Source organism: Podarcis cretensis (assembly GCF_951804945.1).
Source record: "Podarcis cretensis genome assembly, chromosome: 2".
NCBI lineage: Eukaryota > Metazoa > Chordata > Lepidosauria > Squamata > Lacertidae > Podarcis > Podarcis cretensis.
In genome coordinates this window covers 54,666,821-54,690,240 of record NC_137171.1, presented here as the reverse complement: position 1 = coordinate 54,690,240, position 23,420 = coordinate 54,666,821, and the positions used below count along the sequence as shown (strand labels likewise).

Sequence of the window (23,420 nt, the reverse complement as noted above, 5' to 3'; positions counted from 1 at the left end):
AAACAGAAATGCAATTAAACATTTTCTTTCCCTCCCAATAGATACTGTGGTTCTGTAATAAAATTTCACCCTGTAAAAGGAATAAAGACCATATTTGAACACACACACACAGAGAGAGAGAGAGAGAGGGGCGGGGTGCTTGTTTCAAAATCTCAGGGCCAGAACAGAACAAGTCTTCTTGCATGTCACCACTGATTTTCCAGTATGCATGCAATTGCAGTAAATTGCTGCTACTAAATCTGATTGTGGAAAGACAAACTCGCAGCCGCCGGAGCTCATAAAGTACTGATGTTATGTTTCCTGTAACCAAACACTGGTAATCAAACTGTCTCCATCCTTGTGAAGTTTCTGAATCATTCCAGGCCAGGCTCATCTAGAGTGCAGTACAGAAGTATATAAATGAAAAGTTATCAGCACATGCAACACATTGGCCCCATTCCGCCTTGTTCCAAAAAGAGGAGTAGTTGGACTATTTTAAAGGCAGGAAGACATCCTATGGCCTATTTCATAGGAAAGGGATGCTGCACATCATGAAATAAGAATCACAGCGTTGGAAGGGACCCTGGAAGTAACCTAGCCCAACCATCTGGTCAGTGCAGGGGGTGGAATCCAGCACAGCACTAAGACTCTTGTCCCATCAGCACAAGGATTTCCCCCTGCGAAATGGAACATTCTCCCCCTCTTCTCAATCTGTGTGCCCCCTAAATCTGTTCTAAAGGTTCTCCCCAATTTGGGGAGGGAATGGGGCAAGTCGGGGGGGGGGGAGTCCTGTTGTGCAAGCAGAAATACTTGAGCTCAAAGGGGAGTTGAGTATCACCCCAATCTACAATAGCGGAGGCAACTACAACATCCCTGACAGATAACAGCCCTTCCTACGCTTAAATAGCTTGATCCTTATTCCCTTCTGCATCTGAAGTGGTTCAAAGACCCAGCATCCCTATAAGTGGAAGCATTAAAGATCCAAACTCACATGGTTGCATTAGAAGAAAGCTCTTTGCATACGCAATGTGCTGTAGAAATAACCAATAATATTCCATCAATGCAAGCAACTAGTGGGTGAGGTTTTTCCTAAGAGAGGCGGCAACAAAAGGCAAATGGCATTTGGGGGGTTATTAAACCTGATAAAGTAATTGTGAGAAGAAGCCCAATGTTGCTATTTCTTTTTTTCTTTTTTTCACAGCCTCTGAAAGACACGAAAAGCTCACAGAAAATATTGATCTCAGATTGATCCTTGCAACGCAGAGCTGGGTGATGCGCCATCATTACAACAACACAGTGGCAGAAAGAAGTCTATTAGCAAGATCCAACTACTGAATTATTGACTAGTTAAAAGTATAGCAAATTTGGCTTAATTGTTTTTGTGATTGGAGTTTTATACTAAAGATCCTTTAATTAAAGTCTTGATGTTTTAGTTCAGATAAGATTTCTTACCATAGATGCCTTTAAAGGAAAAGTTTTGAAACTTTATCAACTGAGAAGTTCTTGATAAAATATTCAGTGGGGGTTCTGAACAAACCCCCGTCTCTTCTGTCACTAGCAGTCCCTCTTCTTTTCATGTCATGAAACTGCTCTGATAACTGAAGCATCTCACTGGTTTCATGTGCAAAACTGGGGTGGGGGGAGGCATCTGCTCAAGCAAGTTTCCACTTTCTGTCCCACAGATTGTTTCCCCCATATTGCACTGTTCATGTGAGCAGACTGTTTGACACACTGTTACTCATTCAGAGCAGGATAATTTCATAAGAAGAATCAACCCAGCAGTATGAGAACTCTAAATAAAAAGAGATGGACAAGACTGGCATTTGGGGAAATGCTCAACCGTTAGAATCTTACAGATCTTTTCTGGCATATTATAATTTTTATGGTGGCAAATGGCATTTCAAGGTGTGCAATGCATGAGACTTGAAGGAAAATTTCAGTCAGACGAACAGGAAATTGAGGGTGCCTTCATGAAAATGTGATGAAGGAAACAGTGCAATTTTATGCACAGTCACTGGAGAAATAGGTTTCTCATCCAGCAAAGAATCATGCTCACTGTATACTTGTGCTAAAAAAGAAGAATCCAAATTCTGCACCTGCATAATTATGAAAGTCTGCATTGTTTCTCCTGCAAAATGTGTCCTTCAGCACACACACCCTATTTTCTATCATTTACAGTGGTACCTCGGTTTAAGAACAGCCCTGTTTACGAACTATTTGGTTCACGAACTCCGCAAAAGAGGAAGTAGTGTCCCAGTTTGCAAATTTTACTTTGGTCTAAGAACGGAAGCCGAACAATGGAAGGGCACCGGCGGCAGGAGGCCTCATTAGGGAAAGGGCACCTCGGTTTAAGAACAGTTTTGGTTTAAGAACAGACTTCTGGAATGGATTAAGTTCGTAAACCGAGATACCACTGTATTTTGCTTCTTTTAGTGATGTGAATAGGCAAGGCACTGAACCTCAGCTCCCTGGAAATCTTAGCAACTCCTATAGCATGTTTTGCAAACTTGTAGCCCTCCAGATGCTGTTGGACTCTAACTTCCATCAGCCACAGTGAACACAGGAATGGTGGGAATTGGAGACCAAAACACCTGGAAGGCCACACATTCCCCACCACATTCCCCTATAGCTTTGGGGATTTTGTCAAGAACTACCCACAAACTAAAGCATATCTTCACAATCATAATGACTAGCAATTTTCTTTTTTTAAAAAAGCCTATTAATCTTAGGAAGCTGGATTCTGCTTCCAATATATCACAATTTGTACATCTGTAGAACTGTAGTGGATAGTGTTGGCTATAACTGAGCATTTAACATCTGCTGAGATGGCATGCTTCACAAATTACAAAATCTGGAGATAAATCAGACTTGTCCAAATACCAGTGTCCAATACCCAGTGGCAGTGAACCAAAGTTTGGTTCTCAATAATAATAATAAACAACTCATTGTTATATCAGCCTAACAAATAAGCCAATCTTCTATAGTCATGGATCTACAACATTCAAATTGTTTCTCAAGTTGGCCTTTTAAAGCCAGATTTCCCACCTGAGATTTCTAGAAGGTCTAGAAACTCTTCTTTCCAACAAGAATCAAAGACCAAATTGTCTGATCTTCCTACCAAGCATATTTCCAGTTTCATAAACAGGTATATGGAGAGCTTTAGTAGCAGAGAGCACACCAAGTTTGTCTTTCCACATACTGTTTTTCTATGACTTCTGAGAAAAACACATTCCTTTGTGCAATGCAGATTAGGGGCAAGGTTCAGTCGAATTTAATGATATAGAACAAAGCTTCAGCAAGCTGTAATTTCAAATGGAACAAGTGCTGCTGCTGTAATTTCAAGGACTGCCTTTCATATATTCTGGCATCACTTTTGACAGAGTATTTTTTAAAAAACAGGATGAGTGAGAAGAATAGAGGGGGAGCAAAATTCACACTGTAAAAAACTCACCCCTCCCCCCCAAAAAATGTATAAGACATAGTGCAACATTGACTGATATACAATAAACAAAATAACCTTAGACACCAGGCAAACATGCATTAAAACAACATAACAGGAACTGGAAATTGTCACAAATTTATTCTTTCTAAATGCATGGGTGTTTCCACCCCAGAACCCATCATCAAATCCATCACCACCAAGTAACCTAGCTGCCAGAACTGTTGATAAGATCTAATTTTCTAAAAAGCTGTTTTTCAATTCAGTAGTAAGTATTAAGGCTACCAATATATATTACAGGCTTGTAACTTTTGCTGTACCGTTGTTATTTTCTCATGTTTGTGCAAGGATACAGATAGCAGCCTCATACCCAGCATTGCTTAGGAATTCTAAGAAATAATAAATCGGAGCAGTTTTGGAATCACTGGTTAAAATCAATGAAAGGTTCAGACTGCTATCTTGATTGAAAAAGGAGCTCAATTTTATCCTAATACAGACAAAAACCTGCTCCCTGAGCTTAGGAAAAACTATGCAATATTTGGTTACAATATTTTAAGATGCATAGCAACCAAATAAGCAACTTTCCAAAAAGATACAGTAGGTTTGGTTATATCCTATCATAGATTACTTTATATTTGTAATAGTTTTTAAGGCCAAATATTGAGACTTATTAAAGAGTTAAGTACCAAGGACAGAAGCACTTCTGTAAGAAGACGAGAATACACTGCAACGTTTTCCTGCTCTGCCCCATTGATAATAATATTACCCATTGACTATCATCAGTGAATTCATGTGCTTCACTTGTGTTTCATAGGAACACCAGATTTTGGAAGAAACTAGGAGAGCATTTGTTGTCTCCTTCCACACATACCACATTTCAATAATGACATATACCAGATGTTTCCGAAAAGGCTGAAAAGAGAAATATACACCTGGCCATTTGTGTTCTGCAGTAACATTGAAGAGGTTTCCTCTTCAGCCCAGCTGGCCACTAGCTTACACAACCTGAAGTACCTTAATTAATAACCCTTTGATGCTTACACTGAATATATACTGTCAGTGCAGCATATGCTGAGAAATAGTGATATATTGCTGCACCTGGGCATGGGTCCCTTATACTTTTTACAAATCAAAGGGTAAATTTGTCAGTGGTGCTTTTATTTCCACATTGCAATACAACTTGGTGGTTCATGGAATCACTTAGGGTTAGAGATGTAAAATTTTGAAGCCATGGGGGGAAAACGTTCTCCCCCCCCCCCCATTTCTTTCTGGGGGAAAAATGAAATTTTGGAAAAATTGAAAAAAAGTTCAGTGTGGAGTAGTTTTACAAATTGCGTGAAACGCAGTGTATGTATTATGCTTGCAATAAAACAGGTAACCACGCCCCTTTCCCTCAAAAGCAACAAAAAAACCAAGAAACCATCAACATACAGTAAATTATAATCAGATTTGCCCCTTAGCACCAACAGCAAATAAAGTTAAGGTCCACCTCAATATTTAAGCTCCACAGAAGGTCTACCCTTTGAGTAGTGCTTTAAAAAAACAACAACCAGAAGACACTACATATACATGCAGTTTATTCTATCTCATTTTCTGAACTACTACTATCATTTTCCATTTATTCTTCCTCTTCCTGTTTGTCATTTTTCTCATGGACTTCTAAAAAACGGCTTTGGGGGGAAACGGGGGGGAATCTGTTCCCCCAATTTTTTTCAGTTTTTTCCGAGGTCTTCCCATCTCTACTTGAGGACAGCCAGGGCAAAGCGTAAGGAAATTTTTTTGCATGCCAGGCCCAGAAGGAACCAACATCCAGTTCCTGAATAGTATGTTGTGCTAAGGCTCAAACTCTGTTTGAAAGGAAAAGGAGTGTGTGTGGTTTTTTAAACTGAATTTGTTATTATATATTATAAACAGCATGATGGTAAGAGAGCTTCTAAACAGTTTACAAAAATATACAACAGAATATTAAAATGATTGATAAAACACAGTTAGAAGCAGGTATTTAAGAGTATTCAAAAGATGATTAAAGTCAGCAGTGGTTAAAAGGAAGTAAATCGCATGCAGCTTCTACGTGTTCAGCTGGGCTGGCCCTAACGAAAATGTTTTGAGCAGTTGCCAGAAAGAGTACAGTGAAAGCACCTTCCTGGTGGCAGCCGGCAGGGAGCTCCAAAGTGTGGGTGCTGGAACGCCTGGGGGGGGGAATGGAAAAATGGGGGGGGGGGGGTAATACAAGTTTTTTATTCCTGTTTTTCCCCAAAGCCATTTTTTCAGGAAAAATGGGGGGCGGGGAGTGTGGGGAATATTCAAACAATATCAAACTTTTTTTTTTTCCTTCATTTTTTCTGGGGGGACGGCTTCGGGGGAAAACCTGGTCCGTCCCCCCCAAATTTTTCTGTTTTTTTTCCCAGGCCTTCCCATCTCTACTTAGCCCCCCCCCCCCCCCCGGTTATATTTTTATTACTTATTTTAATAATTTGTATGCCACTTGCAGCCACCTGTAAGTTGTGTACAGGAACCCCAATACGCTAAGACTAAAAATGAATTAAAACTATTAAAACATAGATAAAGTACGGTAACAGATAATCCAACATGCTCATCAAATGCTGTGTGTTAAAATCACATGGGCTGATGCAAAGTTATCAACAAGAAGGAAGTGAGCTAGATGAAACACACTGTGAGATGTGAGACTCCCTATAAAGAGAAAATCTACAAGGGATTTTGAATAAAAGGAGCATGTTTTGCTTCTTCTGGTCTCCAGGGATGAGAGAGCAAAGCTTAAAGTCATGTATACCGGAGCAGTTACTGTTTGATACCAGAGTTGTTTTTTTCCAATGTGTACAAGCATTATGTTAACACTAGACTTCAGTCTGCTATATTTTTTGCCCATTGTGCTAGTGTCACAAGATCCTTTGGATCTGTCCAGTCCTTCAGATTCCATCTTCTGGATCAGATCCTAGGAGTATGCTTAGATATTCCACTTGATTGATGAGGCACAAATTCTGTTTATAAAATTCACAAAGACCACTTTCCTGACAGTACTCAGAACTTACGTCATTCTTCCTAAAAGTGAAATGAAAATTTCAGAACCATTCCTGGTACCATTTTGAAGGACAAGTATTACATTACCTTATTCCTTTTCTTTTTTGCATAAAATCTGAACTCATAAAGCAATTACATATTTGGTGGCACTCTGCACTCTTTCATAACCCCATAGCTTACTGTTTATATACTTTATTAAGGAGTTAGTATAAATTTCCAGGCAAAAATAGTAGGATGTCAATGGGAAAGGGTAGCTCAGAATTCAAAACAAGTTCACCTGGGGCAAAACTCATATACTTTTCCCTGCAAGGCTTACACCACTATCTAGTGAGAAGCTGCCCTAAAGGCCTCTCTAACGGCCAGAAATGGCCTTCAATAGTTCATCTCATGAGCATTGTGGGAAATGCCTTCCTGTCATATTCCAAGCACACAGGTGAAGCCAACTGCATGTCTTCCAAGCCAATTGTCACCCCAAGCAATTGGCCCCAACCCACTGGTTAGAACAGGGATGGGGAACCTCAGGCCAAGTGGTCAACTGTAGTCCCCCAGACATCTCTGCCTGGCCCAAGGGACTCCCCCCAAGCCTCATCTCCTCTCCCCAGAACTACACCCCCTAGGTGGCCCTGCTATGCACACTCCTTGAGGGTTTTTGCATCTTTGAACCCAGATGATGCTTCCTGCTTGCATGGATGGAAGATAGAGCGTATGTGAGAGTGTTTGTGTAGAAGCTGGCCTGGAGTAGAAGGGTGGAGTTCACTTTTTGAGGGTGTGCACTGATGAAAGGGGCCCTAGTTATATGTATACAGGAATAAATGAGCAGAAGTGACTAAGACTTGCTTTAGATTTAAATAAGCTGTTGAAGAGATTCCTAAAATAAAACTGAGTACACATAAGAACAGCTATCCAAAATACGTCCCATATGTCTTCACACTTCCAATTGCAATATTTTTTATTGATCCTTTTTATTAACTTGGGGAGATTGCTTAGTTTTATTTTTACTTCCTGGGTTGTTGTTGTTGTTTTCTATTTGAGGCTTTATTGCAGTGCGCCAGTAGAAGAATTTGCAGTGGATCGTGTCATTCAGTATCATTTTACGCTCCATCACATATTTCTTCTTATTACAGCCCAATTATTCACGGGTGCCATTTCTACTCTTACTGAGGGTTCATTACATTTGTTGCTTTTTACCAGAACAAATTCAATAAATATAGTTCAGTTGCCCTAAAACATCCAGCCAGCATTGGCAGAACAGATCTCTACCTGAAAATTAGATATATATATATATACTGGCATCATGAGAAAAAGCAGAGGGAAGCAAACCTGCCAAACCAATCCCTCCTCCTTAACTTCACCACTGTCACCAAGTACTTCATTCATTGTCTCAGCTGCCTCCACTAAACAGCCCTTTAACTTTCTGGACTTAAATTGGTCCAACCTACTCTCAATCTGGGTAGAGTGATCTAGCAGGCAAGCACAGGGTGAATATAAAGGTGTGAAGGCCTGGGGGGGACTGGAAAAATGGGGGGCAGTCCCCTGATTTTTCTGGGGTTTTCCTGAGCTTTCACATCTCATTGTGTAAAGTAAGGCCTCAGACCTATTCTATCCAAAACAAACTATGCTTTTATAGTTGGAGTTCTTACTCACAACAGAGCTAAATGCATCCAACCATGCAGAATACACTTGCTGCCCATCAATAAGGTAAATATAATATGCAAATTTCTGTAAGTTATACTGGAGACAGACTCACAACTACTTTGGCACAGAATATCTTTTTTTTTTAATAGCGAAAGTACGCACAACCAAGTTTGCAACCCTTCTGTTTCCTACCATATCAAAACTGCAGTAGGAAAAATATAAAGACTTGACTCTAAGGACAATGGCAACCATGTACCTAATGCTTACTCATATTTTTATATTTCCCCCTATGTTTGGCCTATGCAAGTTTTACCTGTACAACTTCTGACATAGCACAGGAGCCATGTATTTTCATGGCTCGGCTAACACACAGAAAGAGCCTGTTTTGGAAGTCTAAGGCAGGCCACTGGAAGAAGTTCAGTAAGCCTTCGGTTATGCATGCCCAGCCGCCAGCCTGCACTTGGCTTGGTGGGTCACAAGTTGTGCAGACCTAATTTCAGTATCAGCTGTGAAATTCTGGCTTGAAAGCTACTTGCTACAATGTGGCTGCCTACATTATCTAAACAGCAACCATCAGATCCTTCTGGTGTTGCCTGGTAAACAGAATAAATAGAAAATAACTAGAAGGCCATTTACAACAATGTGCATATAAATAAGTTACACCTTACCAGTTTGGATTCTCTGAACTTTCCCTGAAGACTGACTCTTCCTTTAGAGTAGCATACTGTGTCCATGTGAGGCACCGAGTCTTCATAGACATAATTCTATCCTGCTTATTAAGCCAAGATTCTTCTTCTAGGTAGACCTCGGGCACTTTCAGGACACTGATCTGTTAGACATAATGATTACATGTTTAAATAACATCAAGGTGGTTGAAAAAAGAATGTTTATACTTAGCATTTGTTTCCATCCTCACACAATAAAACGATTAAGGACTGAAGCCACCCATAACATTTATCTCTTGACGCTAATACAGAAATTAAAAACTTTTAGCTGTTAGTGATGAAACCATGCAAACATTTAGGGACTTGTTCTCACGGCTCGGTGCCTAGTTAGATTTTGCCAACTGCTGCATCTTAAGCATCAGCTTAATTTATGTGACATTTTAGTTGCCTACATGTCCTGCTTAAAGTAATGGATTCTAACAGAAGACATTTGTCGACTGTTGCACTCACGACATAAACAGCCAAAACATTTGGTTCATTTTACATTCTGTTTGGTACCTGGAATTTTTATGTTTCCCCATCTGGATGAGGCATGGAAAAAAAAGGCAAACAGAAATGTGACAGAGAGAAATCATTTGTGTTTTGACAGACAGAATAAAGATTGCAAGTAAACAGTTCACAAAATGGAAGGTGATACATAGCAGAATGTAAATCCAAAGAGTTGCCAAGCTTCAACTTTAGGACACAGAAAGTTTAAACAGAAGAAATCACTATCATGTTATGTTTATTTTTTCAGAGTCCTAGATTATAAGGACATTGTTTTGATTTCCTTTTCAAGCTCCCAAAATGGCAGATAAGAGTTGTTTTTGGAAAATGCTCTTTTAGGAACTAAGGGAAGGATACAGGATTTCAAACACAGTCCCATCCTCAGTAGTGGCTCATATGGGCGGGCGGAGCAACAGCATCCTCTGGGCAGCATTGCTGTGCTTGTTAGTACAAGGAGAGGGCAAATTGGTAGCAGCAAGGTCAAGGGGGCTCTGAGTGTTGGTGGCAGAGGCCCTGCAGAAGCCTCTCTGACTTGCACCCCACCCCCATCCGAGCACAGTGCTTCCACCCAGGACAAGGCCACTTCCCCACACCCTCCTCGCCTCGCCCACATGAGCTGCTGTTGCCTATCCTCACGTGGTCCACCCAGGATACTTAGAACCTTCCTAGTTCAAGTGGACAGTTCAGTCTTTGTGGCTGCAAACCTGCACCGTTCCCCCTATATCCTTAGAAACCAGAATGCATCAACCTTGACTGACATTAATTACCTGTCTTAAGAAGTGTGGAATTACATTCTGGCATGTTGCAATCCTCCTCCGGTATATGATTCCTGTAGACAAATCTGAGCATAAAAGAACAAACCAACTTAGTGCTATTTTGGAAAATAGAGATTTTGTTTATAGTAAGAAAACAAAACCAAATGCTTGCACTATAGATGCAAGGAGGAAGGCAAGGAAGCCTAAATGTGGTAGAGGGATTCAATGTCCCTTCTTCTCAGCAGCCAAAGGATTCCAGCCCAGTTGCCAGATGGACCATGATGAAAACGTTTAAAGGGTTATATGCTTAGTCCAAAAACTATAGTATGTTTGCCCACCTCAACACATACAAAAAACCCTACTGGGCAGGGGACAGAGGGTGTGGTTCAAACATTTTATTGGCATCTATGCTGGCAATGACAAAGCATCACACAATTCCAAATCCGAGCTTCACAGATTTGGCTAGAACTGCAATGGAATTGCTCTACAATTTAGCTGGTAGCAGTTGGGGAGTTAATTTTCGAGGCTCTCGTGTTGCTAGCTACAAGCTTCAAATATCTTCCTGGGTCAGCACTTCAGATCAAAAATGGCTTGTTCTGCTCACTCTGCATTCTGAAATACATCCTAAGAGTACAAAATACCTCTCCACCCACCATTGTCAATGTTTGAGGCCTAAAGCAATTCTCTGACAATTAGAATTTATTTTTATAATGAGTTAGGCCAGTGACAAGAACAAAGCTCCCTACCAAAGAAAGAAAGAAAAGCCCCACCGCCTCTAAAACCCTTCACAAATTATAGTTATTGAGCTACAATAAGAACGTGACTGGCTTCCAAACTCACTTTGCATGTTAATATTTAATGATCCCAATCAAGTCCAGAAGCCTCAGGATGATGTTAATTGATGATCTGACTAGGCACACAGCCCGGTGGAAAAGGAGTTCTCAGGAAGAGACAAATCTCTCCCGTACAAAGTTTATCTGTGTTTTTTCTTCCCCTGGTTTTGTTCCTGGGAGGCAGCATTTTGCAGTAGGCTTTAAATAACCATGCTGGCAGTATATTTGTCTTTCCCAATGTGACACATTTACAAGGGGTCATAAACTGGTATTTCCCAAGAGAAAGGGATGGCTAAAACTATTATTATATATAATATGCAATGGAAAATCCAGAATTTGAGCCTCTCTTTTTTTTCAGTGGTGGGGGAGAATAACTAAACTCCCCACCCCAGACCTCTCAAAAGACTGAAGTGAATGGTGTGAAAAATGGGAAAGGGGAGATTTGTGCTGAGAGCCCTGCCTGCCTCAGCTTCAGCTTCTTGCAGCAGAGATCACCTTTTATGTAGTCCTTCTGCAGCATCTGCATTGGGGAGGGGAAACAACACTAATTCCTTTCCTCCACCCGGGCTGCTCCTACTTTCTGTTCTTCTGCCATCTCAGTATGAGAGACTTGGCTGAGAAGAGGGTTCTTCTGGGAGAACACAAAAAGCAGTCTGGCTGCAATAAACTCGGTCTGCAATCGCTTCCTAATGGTGGGCAACTGGGCAATTTGTCTTCAAGAGCCAGTTGAGGCATGAGGGCAATGCACAGAAAGAACAAGAGCCAGGGAGATAGTCCGCAAATTGCTGTCTCCAAAGTGCTCTGAGCCACAGAGGCTGAATCTCAGAAACAGGGATGAATATTTATGGATTCTGACTGCAACTTTAGTAATGGGTAAGGGTTGGGTGTGGGGAGGAATTCAGGAGGTTCAATCCGAAATCACCTGATCCACAGCTCCCAAATTAAGGTGCAAGCAATTCAGTAACTACTGCCAAATTGTAGTGAAGTGGTCCAAGGGCAGCTTAAAAATTATCTCTCAATAATCACCCACATCTATATATCAATGGATCAGCTCACCCTATGAGTGGCACAAAACCACTTCAATCTCTGGAAGTGGCATTTTTACAGCTGCCCCATAACATTTATTCTGAACTTGTTAGGAATTGGTGTTTTAGTGTGGCAGCTTTTACACTCAAACTCCCTCACCATTAGGCAGGCCTTTTCACTGTATTCTTTTCAGTGCCTGCTAAAATCTTTTCTGTTTAAGCAAACCTACCCAGACATGTACTCCAGGCAGGCAAAGAAGATGAAGGTATTCTGGGGTAGGCAAGGGAGACCTTCCCTCCTATCTCCCTTTACCTCACAACCTTAGCAGCACAAGCATAGAGGACTAGAAGGCAGAAAAAGAACCCTACTGGCTCAGTATCATCTGTCTAAACCGGAGGCCCTTTAAGTCAGGGCATGATTTGTGCCAGCTGTCTCAAGCAATGTGTGAGGTGAGTTCTAGACAAGGAATAATTTCCATTACATTCAGAAAAGATAAAGCAGCACCTCCAAGCTGCATCAAGAGTGCAAATCACACAGAATAAGCTTGTGCGCCTATCCCCCAGCTGGAAGAACCCCTAGCCAAAACCACCCCTTCTAGCTAGATTTAGTTTCAGTGTGCTTTCCCCCTCCATTTAGCTCCAAGGCAGAGCCAAGGGTCACAACATACTGATGACATTTCACCCCAAACCTCTGAGTAACCTTAGTTACTGCTCTCACGTACCTGTAAATTACTGAAAACTTTCTGGAGCCTTCTAAGCAACAGTGAAGTGTCCAACTTACCTGTTTTTTCTTCTACTGTTTTTACAGCCGTGACATGCTTCTCCATGGGACTTGGATACTAAAGAAAAAGGCAAGAGAGTACACATCACAATTTATTATGTGTTAAACACTTTGGGAAACGTTTTTCCTGAAAAGTGATGTATACGTTAATTACATCAGTAAGTAGGTACATAAAAGGAAATTTCCTACTCATTGATAAAATCCTATTAGAATTTGCATGGTATTTCTCAACAGAGCTGAGTGTGGTGGCTGATTTATGCTAGGAGTTTGCTGTGATTGTTTAAGCCAATCAAGAAATTTTCCCTCAGGAAAACAACAAACTTCTTTAAATGGTCAGTTAACTCTCTTCACTATTGCCACGCAAAACACATTAAGCACATATTTTAAAATTGTGATCTAGGTTACAAGGTGCCTTCAAAACAATAAAATGAATGAGATGGTAATTTTAAACTAGTGTGATATCTTCCAAACTCCACCCACTACCCACATCAAATGAACCCAGGCTTTTCAGATGAAGGCTATGCACATCTGTGAGCTGTGATGAAAAACTGGAAACACACCAGGGTGGATTTAAGGACTTAAAACCCTTTGTGGTGTGAGGAAAACAACTGGGTGAACCTACCCTAAGAGTTGCATGGGGGAATTTGAAATGCATACTCTTGCATGCTCAATCCATTTTAACAGCCTTAAAGCTCATCTTAAAAGAAGCCAACATCATTCTCTTCCCTACACAACCAATAATCAATTTTGAAATAGAAAAAATAGAAAACCCGGCCTTTGAATTTCTGTATCAAAACTCAGAATCCACCTCTTTCCATTTTAGGATACAATTTGAATAGTAATTATACTTCAACTCCCCCCTCTGCCACCACCCTAGGCATTTCATTTTATGTGGGATGTTGGAGTAGTAGTGTGTCTATTTGACAGGGTAAAGTGTCAATATCATCACAGGGTATATTTTAAATCTCTCATTCTTAACACATTGGCCAGGTTAAAGTACAGCTAGAAACCATAGTTTCTTTTCACATACACAAGCTGCAGCAAACCTCGGGCTAATGCACAGAAGAGACTTGTTGCATGCCAAAAAAGGGGCCCACTTTCAATATAAACCAACAGTGTTTTCCCATAACACATGAAGCTGGGGCTCAGTGATTTGTTTCCAACTGTGTTTTGAGACCACAAAGTGAAACCATGATATGGCTTTTAAAAAAGAAAGAAAGAAAACCCACAGCTCCCCAAATGTGTTCAAAATGAACAATATTCCAATCTCCTTCTCTGGAAATTGAACCAGGAAGCGGGGGACAGAAAGACAGCACAAAACTGATATTAGATAAAAGATAGTAGTAGTAAATGGGTTGTACAGTGATGATAAAAGCCAGGTATACAAGTAAATATAAATGCCATATGAGAAAACACGGTAAAACTCAAGGAGGAGATACTAACTGAACTATGTTCACTGTAAGAAGTTTCATTAAGTGAAGTATATGGCAGTTAAATCTGATGCTCCCATGCAGCTTGCTGCTTTCAAATGGTAAGTAACAGTCTAATTACATTATCAATGAAACTTACAGTCTATAAGACCCATTCGTGTGAAACAAAAAAGCCATTTGCATAAGTCTTCCACTAAATAGCAGACTCTATTACCCAAGTATTTAACTAGGAATAGACTCAATTTTGTGCACAGCTTAATATAAGGGAGATGAGTTAAAAGCTTATGAGCATGTGGATGGTTTAACTATTAGCAGCACCACAGCTTTCCCCAAGTCCATAATACCTTGTTTATAAACAGAATGCAGAAAACCCAAAAGGAAGAAATGCATTGATTGATCTGTTGGTTTCACGCTGCCCAGTGATGTTCACAGAAAGGGGGAGGATGTTGGTTTCTGCTCTCTTCACTGTGCAACGAAAGTGCTTGTCACGAGACAATGTTTACATTCCAGTCAGAGTTGCTGTTGGAGTTTCTCACGGGAAAGGAGACTGGATGTGACGTACACTGGTTTCCTGTTTTTCACTGTTCACACAGTGTTCTCTCCGTGCTTTAGAGGAGAGAGGATGCTTTCTCTGCTCCGGCAGAGGCAAGATGTTTTTCTGTAATCTACCAGCTTTGAAGTGTGAATAAAGTAATATAGAGTATGTGGCACGTACTCCTCATCATTCCGCTGTGCTTGGGACACTGCAAATTCAACATGATCAAGCTGAATAAACTCTCTGTTGGATATATAGGTGATGTGCTCGTGATGGGATAGCTCAATCAGTAAAGCAAGAGACTCTTAATCTCAGGGTAGAGGGCAAAAAGTGGCAACCCCACATTGGGTAAAAAGATCCCCCCTGCCTTACAGGGAGTTGGGCCAGGTGACCTTGTGGTCCCTTCCTAACTCTACAATCCTTTGATTCTACCATGATATCAGCTACTTTCATGGATGCTAGCATCTTAAGTTGCATTCTAAACTGGTGAGTTATGTGTGTATGACACAATCACCTGAGCAAGGAAAAGAGAAAGCAAGAAAGAGATCACATTTCCATTCCATACAGTTGTACCATGTAACAGTTGGAGATGATGATTACCATATAAACCCTACATGTGAAAACAATTTAGCTTACATATAGCTATCAGTTACATGTATAAAGAGAGGGAGGAGGAGGTAGTCCCAGAGAAATGTAGAATGGTAGCATTCTTCACTGCTTGGTGGGCATTTGCTTTGCACAGGTGAAATATATGGATGAGTGAGCTTAGCTGAAAGTTCTGTTTTACTGGTGAGCAGTTAACATTTCTTTCCAAAAACAAAAAACTTCTTCAACTAGACCACAGCCTTCAAAAATGATATGATGCCATCTCGTGGTCAACTGTTCAAGTGCATCCAATTTGCAAGTAGGAAACAGCAATCAGCAAGGGGTGTGTGTAATGTGAAAAACATGCACGGTGGCTATTTATTCCTGGAATCCCTACAGATTAACTGATGCTCATCCAGTCTTCCAAAGCTTCCAAACTGACTGCTTAGCAGATTTCACACTTGAATGAGAAAGTGGCATCCTTATGAGGTGTCTTGTAAACCTGCTACGAATTAGGTACCAATCACAAGCATCCCAGGTTGGACCCATATTGAATACTAGTGTGTTATATCACCAAGCTGGAAACTTTGTTTTAAAGTTAGACAGCACAACCTTCTTCCATCAGAGACCAAAGATACAAAAGGTTTTACAGTGACCCAAGAAAAGGTTAGGATCACATGTTTATCACAGAGGCATAGGAGCTACTTCTCTGTGGTATAATGTCTCTTGTGTCAGAACCACACAAGTGGCCCCGTTTCTGCCTGCCTGCAGAATAGTATACAGTATATAATGAGCATACATTAGATATATTATTCATTTTTAAGATCACTCACAGGTCACAGCAATCTCTATGATTTATTGCAATTATGTGATTCACTTTGCTGGGTGCTCCAATATATTAATTAGACATATTAAAAAGATTCAATTTTCCTGAAAATTTAACAGATGCCATGCTACATTAAGAAGAGGCCAACAATTCAGCAAGCTTTGCATGTGGAGAAGACTTTGGGATTACTTATTGGGACTGTAATTCTTTCTCTCCCCTTCTACCACCCTCTACAAAGCACCAGGTCACAACTGCTTTTGAAACTCCACTCCAATGACACTATAAAGACGTTTGCTTATTATACAGCGAGAGGCTGTTTTGAGAGGGAGATGAAAGCACTTCTTGGTGTGAAGATCAAGTAGTGCTCATCACTGAATTCTGACATATGATGAGCTATAATGGTGATTTTCCTGCTCTGTTGAAAAAGATGGATTACTTTTGAAGCACTGTGTTTGCATAGTATGTGATTATTGATTAATATTGTTTTTGCTTTATGTACTGCTTTTTCTGAAAAACATTTGTTTTCCATACAAACCTTCCACAAAGAGAAAATAAAGTAAGTATCACAAAAGTCAGCATGAATTCACTTTTCAAATGGGGCTTCCAACCAGGTTAAGAGAAGACACAATCCTTAGAATATGATGCAAACCAAAATACAATGCAAGTGCGCTATAAAACATTCAGAAACACATAAATGGCTTAAATGAAATCATAGCAAGAGAAGACCTAGTCTTCTAGTTGACTGCACAGAGAATTCAGCATGGTTTAATATAATTTGTAATGATAACCAAAATCCTTCAACGCAAGAACTGAGTTGATATGTAAGTACACATGCTCAAATGCAACTAAAAAAAATGGAAGCATCACAGGACTGCAAAATATATTTGAAGGATTCTCTTTTAAATCCCAGTGGGAAAGAAATCAGTTCCAACGATTTCAGGCTTCCAGGATATCACAGCAAATAAATGTATCATAAAGTAAACTCTAGTAAATGCGTAGCACAGCTAGTAAAAGAACACATATCAAACACAGTAAGGGGTTGACAAGACCAAAAAACAAACAAACCAGTAGAAGTTAGAAACCAAGTTGCTATTTTCAAAATCTATCTAAAGTGGCTATTTTATTTTAGTCAAAGTGAAGCATCCACCCGCTTCAGATCTCATTCCTTCTACGTTAGTAGTTATGGCACAGAGCAAAGATGAGATTCCACGGGGTCCTTGTGCATACTTTTGAGCAATTGAAGCAGCTCCCTTTATGTTGCTGTCCTTACAGTAGCCAAAGGAGTGTGGTGACAGTGAAGATATAGAATCATAGAATTATGCAACGGCTTGTCATGAGAGGAAAGACTGCTCACCCTTTTAAAAAAAAACAAAAAACTTTGTCTGCTGAAGAAAGGCATGTTGGGAAAGAAAGGTGCAGAACAAATGTCAACACTCAGGAGCAACTCATACACACACACAAACAAACACACCTAAATTAGGTACAAAAATTGTAGGAGCATCATCGGTGTGGGAGGTTTCCTCAATTAGTAATCTTCTTCTTCGGCGATCACACGTAGCCAAGAAAGATTGTCTTCCATAAACACGGTTTTAATAATGAGTCCGTAAGTGACTGTGGAGGCCAATTCTGGATCCACATGTCCTTCCACAGTGGGGACATTGGCTGCCAATGGCTGCCACACAACATGTTTACGTGGATGCGATGGACAGAGAAGCCCCCCCCACACACACACTAGCAACCAGAATTTAGGGGGGAAATGCAGTTTACTCACAAGGATTAAGTTAGCATTCCTCAGAAATTAGTTGCCTCAACCCTTCAAAAGCATTTCTCACATTCCCATGACCAAGCACAGACATGTTTCACCTTTTCTTGGGCAGCGAAACTAAAATGCTTTCTGTTTTCAATATTGTTAGTTACTTTTAAGGGACGCAGGTGGCGCTGTGGGTTAAACCAGGTTGGCGGTTTGAATCCCCGCGACGGGGTGAGCTCCCGTTGATCAGTCCCTGCTCCTGCCAACCTAGCAGTTCGAAAGCACATCAAAGTGCAAGTAGATAAATAGGTACCACTCTGGCAGAAAGGTAAACGGCGTTTCCGTGCGCTGCTCTGGTTCACCAGAAGCAGCTTAGTCATGCTGGCCACATGACCCGGAAGCTGTACGCCAGCTCCCTCAGCCAATAAAGCGAGATGAGCGCCGCAACCCCAGAGTCGTCCACGACTGGACCTAATGGTCAGGGGTCCCTTTACCTTACCTTTACCTAGTTACTTTTAAGTTTAAAACTACAGGTCTGTCTCAGTGCAATCTGGTGTTCAAGATCAGGTCAAAATGTTCGGTTATGGAGTGACAGCCTTCCCACACAATCATACCTCTCAGGCTATTTGCAGATACATATTGCACACAGAAGTTCAGTTTTTACTGTGGAGTAAATGCTACTTTCCCTTGCATCCACTCCTCAAACACACACATACAGCTTCTGAATCAAATACCAAGTGAACCTTCCTTTTTGGCCACCTGAAGCATGCTTCAGGTGAACCACAGTCCTTTTTCTATCAACAATCTTGGATAACAGCTTGACACATTTTCTGTTTGGTCCTAATAAAGGTATTATCCAACTATGGATTTCTGGATTTTTATTTTCTTAAGGATCACATGGCTACCCTTGGGTTTTTTTATGTGCTAAGATGATGCCTGTCTAGATTCACCTTCAGAGTTTGTAGTTTTTTAGAAAACGAATAATCCAAACTAATATTTTGCTGCTGTCAGAGACAGAAAATGAAAAACTTTAAAATGGTCACAACACAGCTGCATCCTAGTGAAAATGAGAAGGGATTTTACTAAGTATTTAGGCAGTCAAAAAGGAAAAAGATTTGTTAATATACTGGACTGGAGTAGTAGAGCCAACACCATCTCAGGGTTGCAAGCAACAACCCAAATGAACCAAGGAAATTGGCGATCACTAGAGAAAGAACAATTACCGGTAAATGTATGCCCAACAACAACAGATCATGCAGAAATAAATGACCTATCTGGTGTAGGCAACAGTGGCACACTGCATGAAATCAGCTGACATATATAGCATTTACAAATCCTGGACAATTCTGAATCAAGGGTGAAATCAGTCCTTTTTAAAAAAAATAAATAAATAAATAACCACCTCATTGATTTTAACTGAGCAGGTTTGCAGCTTACAGTGGAAAGGCATGACCCAAACTAATAGGAATTGTTTGACTCAATACCTCAGACAAAGATTTAGATTAAATTAAAAAGCAAAATACACGCATGAAGAATTGCACTGAGCAAAAATTGCACTGTTACTAGATGCAATGATGATCTGTAAAGATGGGGGTCACATTAATTACAAGAGAAATGCACATGCTGAGAAGCAAAACTAGGTAAAAATGAAACTGGTAACAGAAGAGTTTGCAATAAAACTTACATTGCTAGAAATAAGGTGGAAGAACACCTCAATGGCAGTGGCTCTCTGTTCTCTTACATTCAGCATCAACAGAAAGTAGGAAGAGACAGTATGGTGCAAAAACTACAAGCCTGCCAGTGAAGTCATTCCACTGAATGAAAAGTACTGGGTTGCTCAAAAAGTTGTCCTTTTGTACCCCTTGAGCAGAGGAGAGATAGTATTGAGCAGGGTCATCTGACCTTAGTATGCCGATTAAAAACCTGGCAAAGAAATAGCAATTACAGGTACTTTTAAATTTCAGTTTCATTTCTCAAAAGCCACAGCTAGAGGGCAATAAAGTCACCATCTATAATTAAACAGTTTCTATACAGTACTTCTATTCAGATTAACAATAAAAGAGTAGGAAAATACACATAGGAATTGAACACCAAAGCCAGACATCAAACACAGATGCATGTAACCTCTCTCTTTTTTTCTTAAATGAAAATAGCCCTTTCTAACCAGCTGCTATCAGGTAAGACCAGCATGTAAGGGGGAGCGCTCAAAAGGAAGATGACAACTCCCTAAGGCTCCTTTTTCATTTTAAAAGATTGGCAGGGGAGAATTAGGCATCTGTGTGTAACCTGAAGCTTGCCCCCAAGAGTCAATCTAGTGTTCTTCTGTGTGCGCTTGAAGCTTCGAGGAGAGGCTGGGATCTCTACCACTTGCAATGGGCTTATGAAGAAGTAAAAAAGACACAGAGAAACTACTCCCTTGAGTCCCAAGGTAGAGGTATTGCCTTATCTCTTATCTAGGAGGTTTGGGAAAGGTAAAAATAATAAAGGTCTCTACCTCTGGTTTTTGTCATCTAAAAACCACACACACCATAAAGACTTTGCTTCCCCCTAAAGCTCCACAACAAGCATCAAAGGCTTGGGAATGACAGTCTTATATTATTTGCACTCAAGATAATTCCCCCAGTATGCTGATGACACCCATTTTTCATTTATGTTACATTAGTAATGACTTGTGAACTGATGGAGCTCTAGTGAGGAGTGCATGCATGCCCTAAATTATTTGAATGCATAGCACACATACCATTTTGGCATACCTGAAACATTTTTTGGGTTAGTTTGAACATAGGCATTTTGGCGGCAGTGTTTGAAACTCTTATTGTTCTGGGTGCATTTTGCGACAGAGAATTTCACTGGCGCGAGCGGTTTCTGAGCTCTGGCTGCAGTATTGCACCTAAAATTTCAGAGTAAAACTGCAGAGTGGAAGGAAAGGAGGACCTTTCTCTGCCTCTCCACTTCCAGCCACTCTCTGAAGACTAGAGAAGAGACCCTCCAAAGAATATTAGGGGGAGTGGGCAGGGGAAAGACTAGGCCATGTGAAAAATGAACATAGGTGCAGTTCATTCATTTTCAGCTTTCTATTCTTGTTATAAAAAAGTGAAACTTGTTTGATATCACTTAAAATCATTTAAGGTTTAGAATTTCTTTATTTCCTTCTAAGGAAACTGATTAGTTCAGTGAAACGAGTTTTGTAGCCGGCATCTCGTTAAGTCTTTGTTTAATTTTAGGTTAATTTTTTGTTTTTGTTTTTTATTTTTGTTAATTTAATTCAATTCTATAGTCGATTACTTCTCGTTTCAGGGATTTTCACAGCAATTCTTTTGTTTCGTGTAATTTCTTGGTTCCGTGACTGTCTTTTTTTTCATAGGTTTAGCTTTCGGCTTTCATATCTGTTTCTAACACTGTTTGGCGGGCAATCCTGTCCTGTGATGCAGCCAGCCAGGAGTGGACGTCAACCCCCAGCTGCCCCTGCACATTCTGGCTGCCTGGGCATGGCGGCAGCACGAGGGGCTGAAACCACCACCCAGCCAGGACGGGGGTTTGCAGCCACTCTATCCTCAGGACTGGTTGCAGTTAAATAGGGGAATACAGATGTTTCTCGCACATCCTGCAGTCTGTTTCAGTCTTAAGATGACAGTGCAAAAAACTATGCTTTTATAGTTACATCTTATCAATATGGTTATACAATGTATCAATAAACAGTAACATAACAGTACAGTATTCATTTTATTATTTACTTATTTATTGCATTTATACACCACATTAATTGCCAAGGCATCCAAGGCTGTTTACAGTTCAAAACATTAACACACAAATGATACCAAATATTCTCAGGCCAACTTCAGAAGCAGATGGCACTAGCTCCCGGCCTCCGATTCCTATCTTCTGCTTTTCCTTGGGGCACCTAAGTCTTAAGCATCCCCAGGAATGGTTGAAGTAAGGCTACCCCAACTGTTCACACGAGGCCACTGAGGTTTCCTCTGGGAGCTGAAGGCAATGTGTTCACTGGCCACTGTACTAATGGTAGCACATTATTAAATGGTAGCAAAACAGTTTGACAAAAGCAGCAAATTAATATACGATCCTGTGCATTCCTTCTTAAAAATAAACTCATTAATTTCAATAGGGCTTGCTTGCTTGCTTCCAGATGTGAGCTCCAATAATCCCACTTTGGAAATACAAAAAATAGGTCATTTTCAGATCCCACCTCTGGCATTCTTGTTTTTAAGTAACCCAAGATAAGGGTTTCATTTGAGCCAAGGTTTCAAACCGGAACCAGATGTGAATGCCATGTAATCCTAACCACATCAGTATTAATTAGTAGTAGTAGTAGTATTGATCGCACATATTCATCACTTGCAACAACAAAAAGTCTCAAAGTGACTTACATCTGTAAAAGCATACATGAAACAAAATATAAAATACATCAAAAAGATAGAAGAATGTTAATTGACTACAATAACATAAAAGGGATAAACCTTACCCCCATAATATGAACAAGAATACAGACTTGGGTATCATTGTGCCCTATTACACAACAGCTTCTTCTCCAACCATGTTTGGCCACCTGTGGCAGGTAGATGAAGCTGGACAGGGTCTACACTCTACACAAGATGCATGGATATTATTTGCTCCCCTTTGTGAATATTTTTTTACAGGCTAGCATTCTCTTGGGCCATGGCCTGCTGCCAGATTATAGCCAAAGGCACAAGTGCATTTTATCAGCTCCATATTTTCATTGCTTTATTTATTTAGATATTTGTGGCATTTATATATCGCCTAATTAACCATGTCCCCTGGGCAGTTCGCAAATTAAAAACAATAAAACACAGATGCAATTAACAACTAAATACAATCAATATGAAAGTAGCACCAGTACAAAAGTCTGTGTAAAACCAGCATAAAACCATACAAGTTGCAGTACAGTACTAAGATTTGGGGACCATCATCCATGTTTTTGTAACTCCCACATTTGATTGCTGTTGATACATCACATGTGTGGCTTCCCTTTAAGGGTATTTGGATGAGCATAAAATCATACAGTTGTAGAGCTGCAAGGAACCCCAAGGGCAATCTAGTCCAACCCCCTACAATGCAAGAATCTCAGCTAAGGCATCCGTGGCAAATGGCTACCCAACCTCTGCTTAAAAACACCCTAGGAAGGAGAGTTCGCCACCTTCCAAGGGAGTACGTTCCACAGTTGGCTCTTACTGCCAAAAAGTTCTTCCTGATATTTAGTTGAAATCTCATGTTTAGTTTGTGGTCCACTAAGACCCCTAGATCCTTTGCACGTGTGTTACCAGTAAGCCACGTGTACCCCATCTTACATTTGAGCAGCTGGTTCTTCCTGCCTAAGCACAAAACCTTACATTTGCTCCTATTGACATTCCTTGTTAGTTTTGGCCCCGTTCTCCAATCTGTGAAGGGCATCTTGAATGCTGACTCTGAATTCATCCTGGCTGCTCCACTAAGGAGATGAAAACAAGCACTTTGGAAACTATACAAGACACCATGCTGGAGGGAAGGGGCAGCTGCCCCCCCCCCAATCAATAAAAATACATAAATATACATAGTTAAGACTACATTTCAACAACATGTTA

General features: G+C 40.5%; 1 protein-coding gene and 1 long non-coding RNA gene across 4 annotated transcripts in view; one reads left to right on the top strand and one right to left on the bottom strand.

Moving 5' to 3' along the window:
- PRELID2 (PRELI domain containing 2) overlaps positions 1 to 23,420 on the bottom strand; it is a 57,574-nt gene that overhangs the window by 32,816 nt on the left and 1,338 nt on the right. For 2 of the 3 annotated variants that reach the window (XM_079968013.1, XM_079968015.1), the window contains exons 2-4: positions 12,698 to 12,755; positions 10,071 to 10,144; positions 8,761 to 8,921 (exon numbers count right to left, since the gene is read on the bottom strand). In XM_079968013.1, the coding sequence (XP_079824139.1) occupies positions 8,761 to 8,921; positions 10,071 to 10,144; positions 12,698 to 12,755 (293 nt within the window). Of the gene's footprint in view, positions 1 to 6,134; positions 6,479 to 8,760; positions 8,922 to 10,070; positions 10,145 to 12,697; positions 12,756 to 23,420 lie in introns of those variants that run through there. The other variant, XM_079968014.1, reaches the window with a different exon arrangement.
- On the top strand, positions 2 to 2,684 carry LOC307211425. The gene is made up of 2 exons (XR_013836445.1): positions 2 to 1,600; positions 1,637 to 2,684. It is a non-coding gene; the product is annotated as an uncharacterized lncRNA (long non-coding RNA).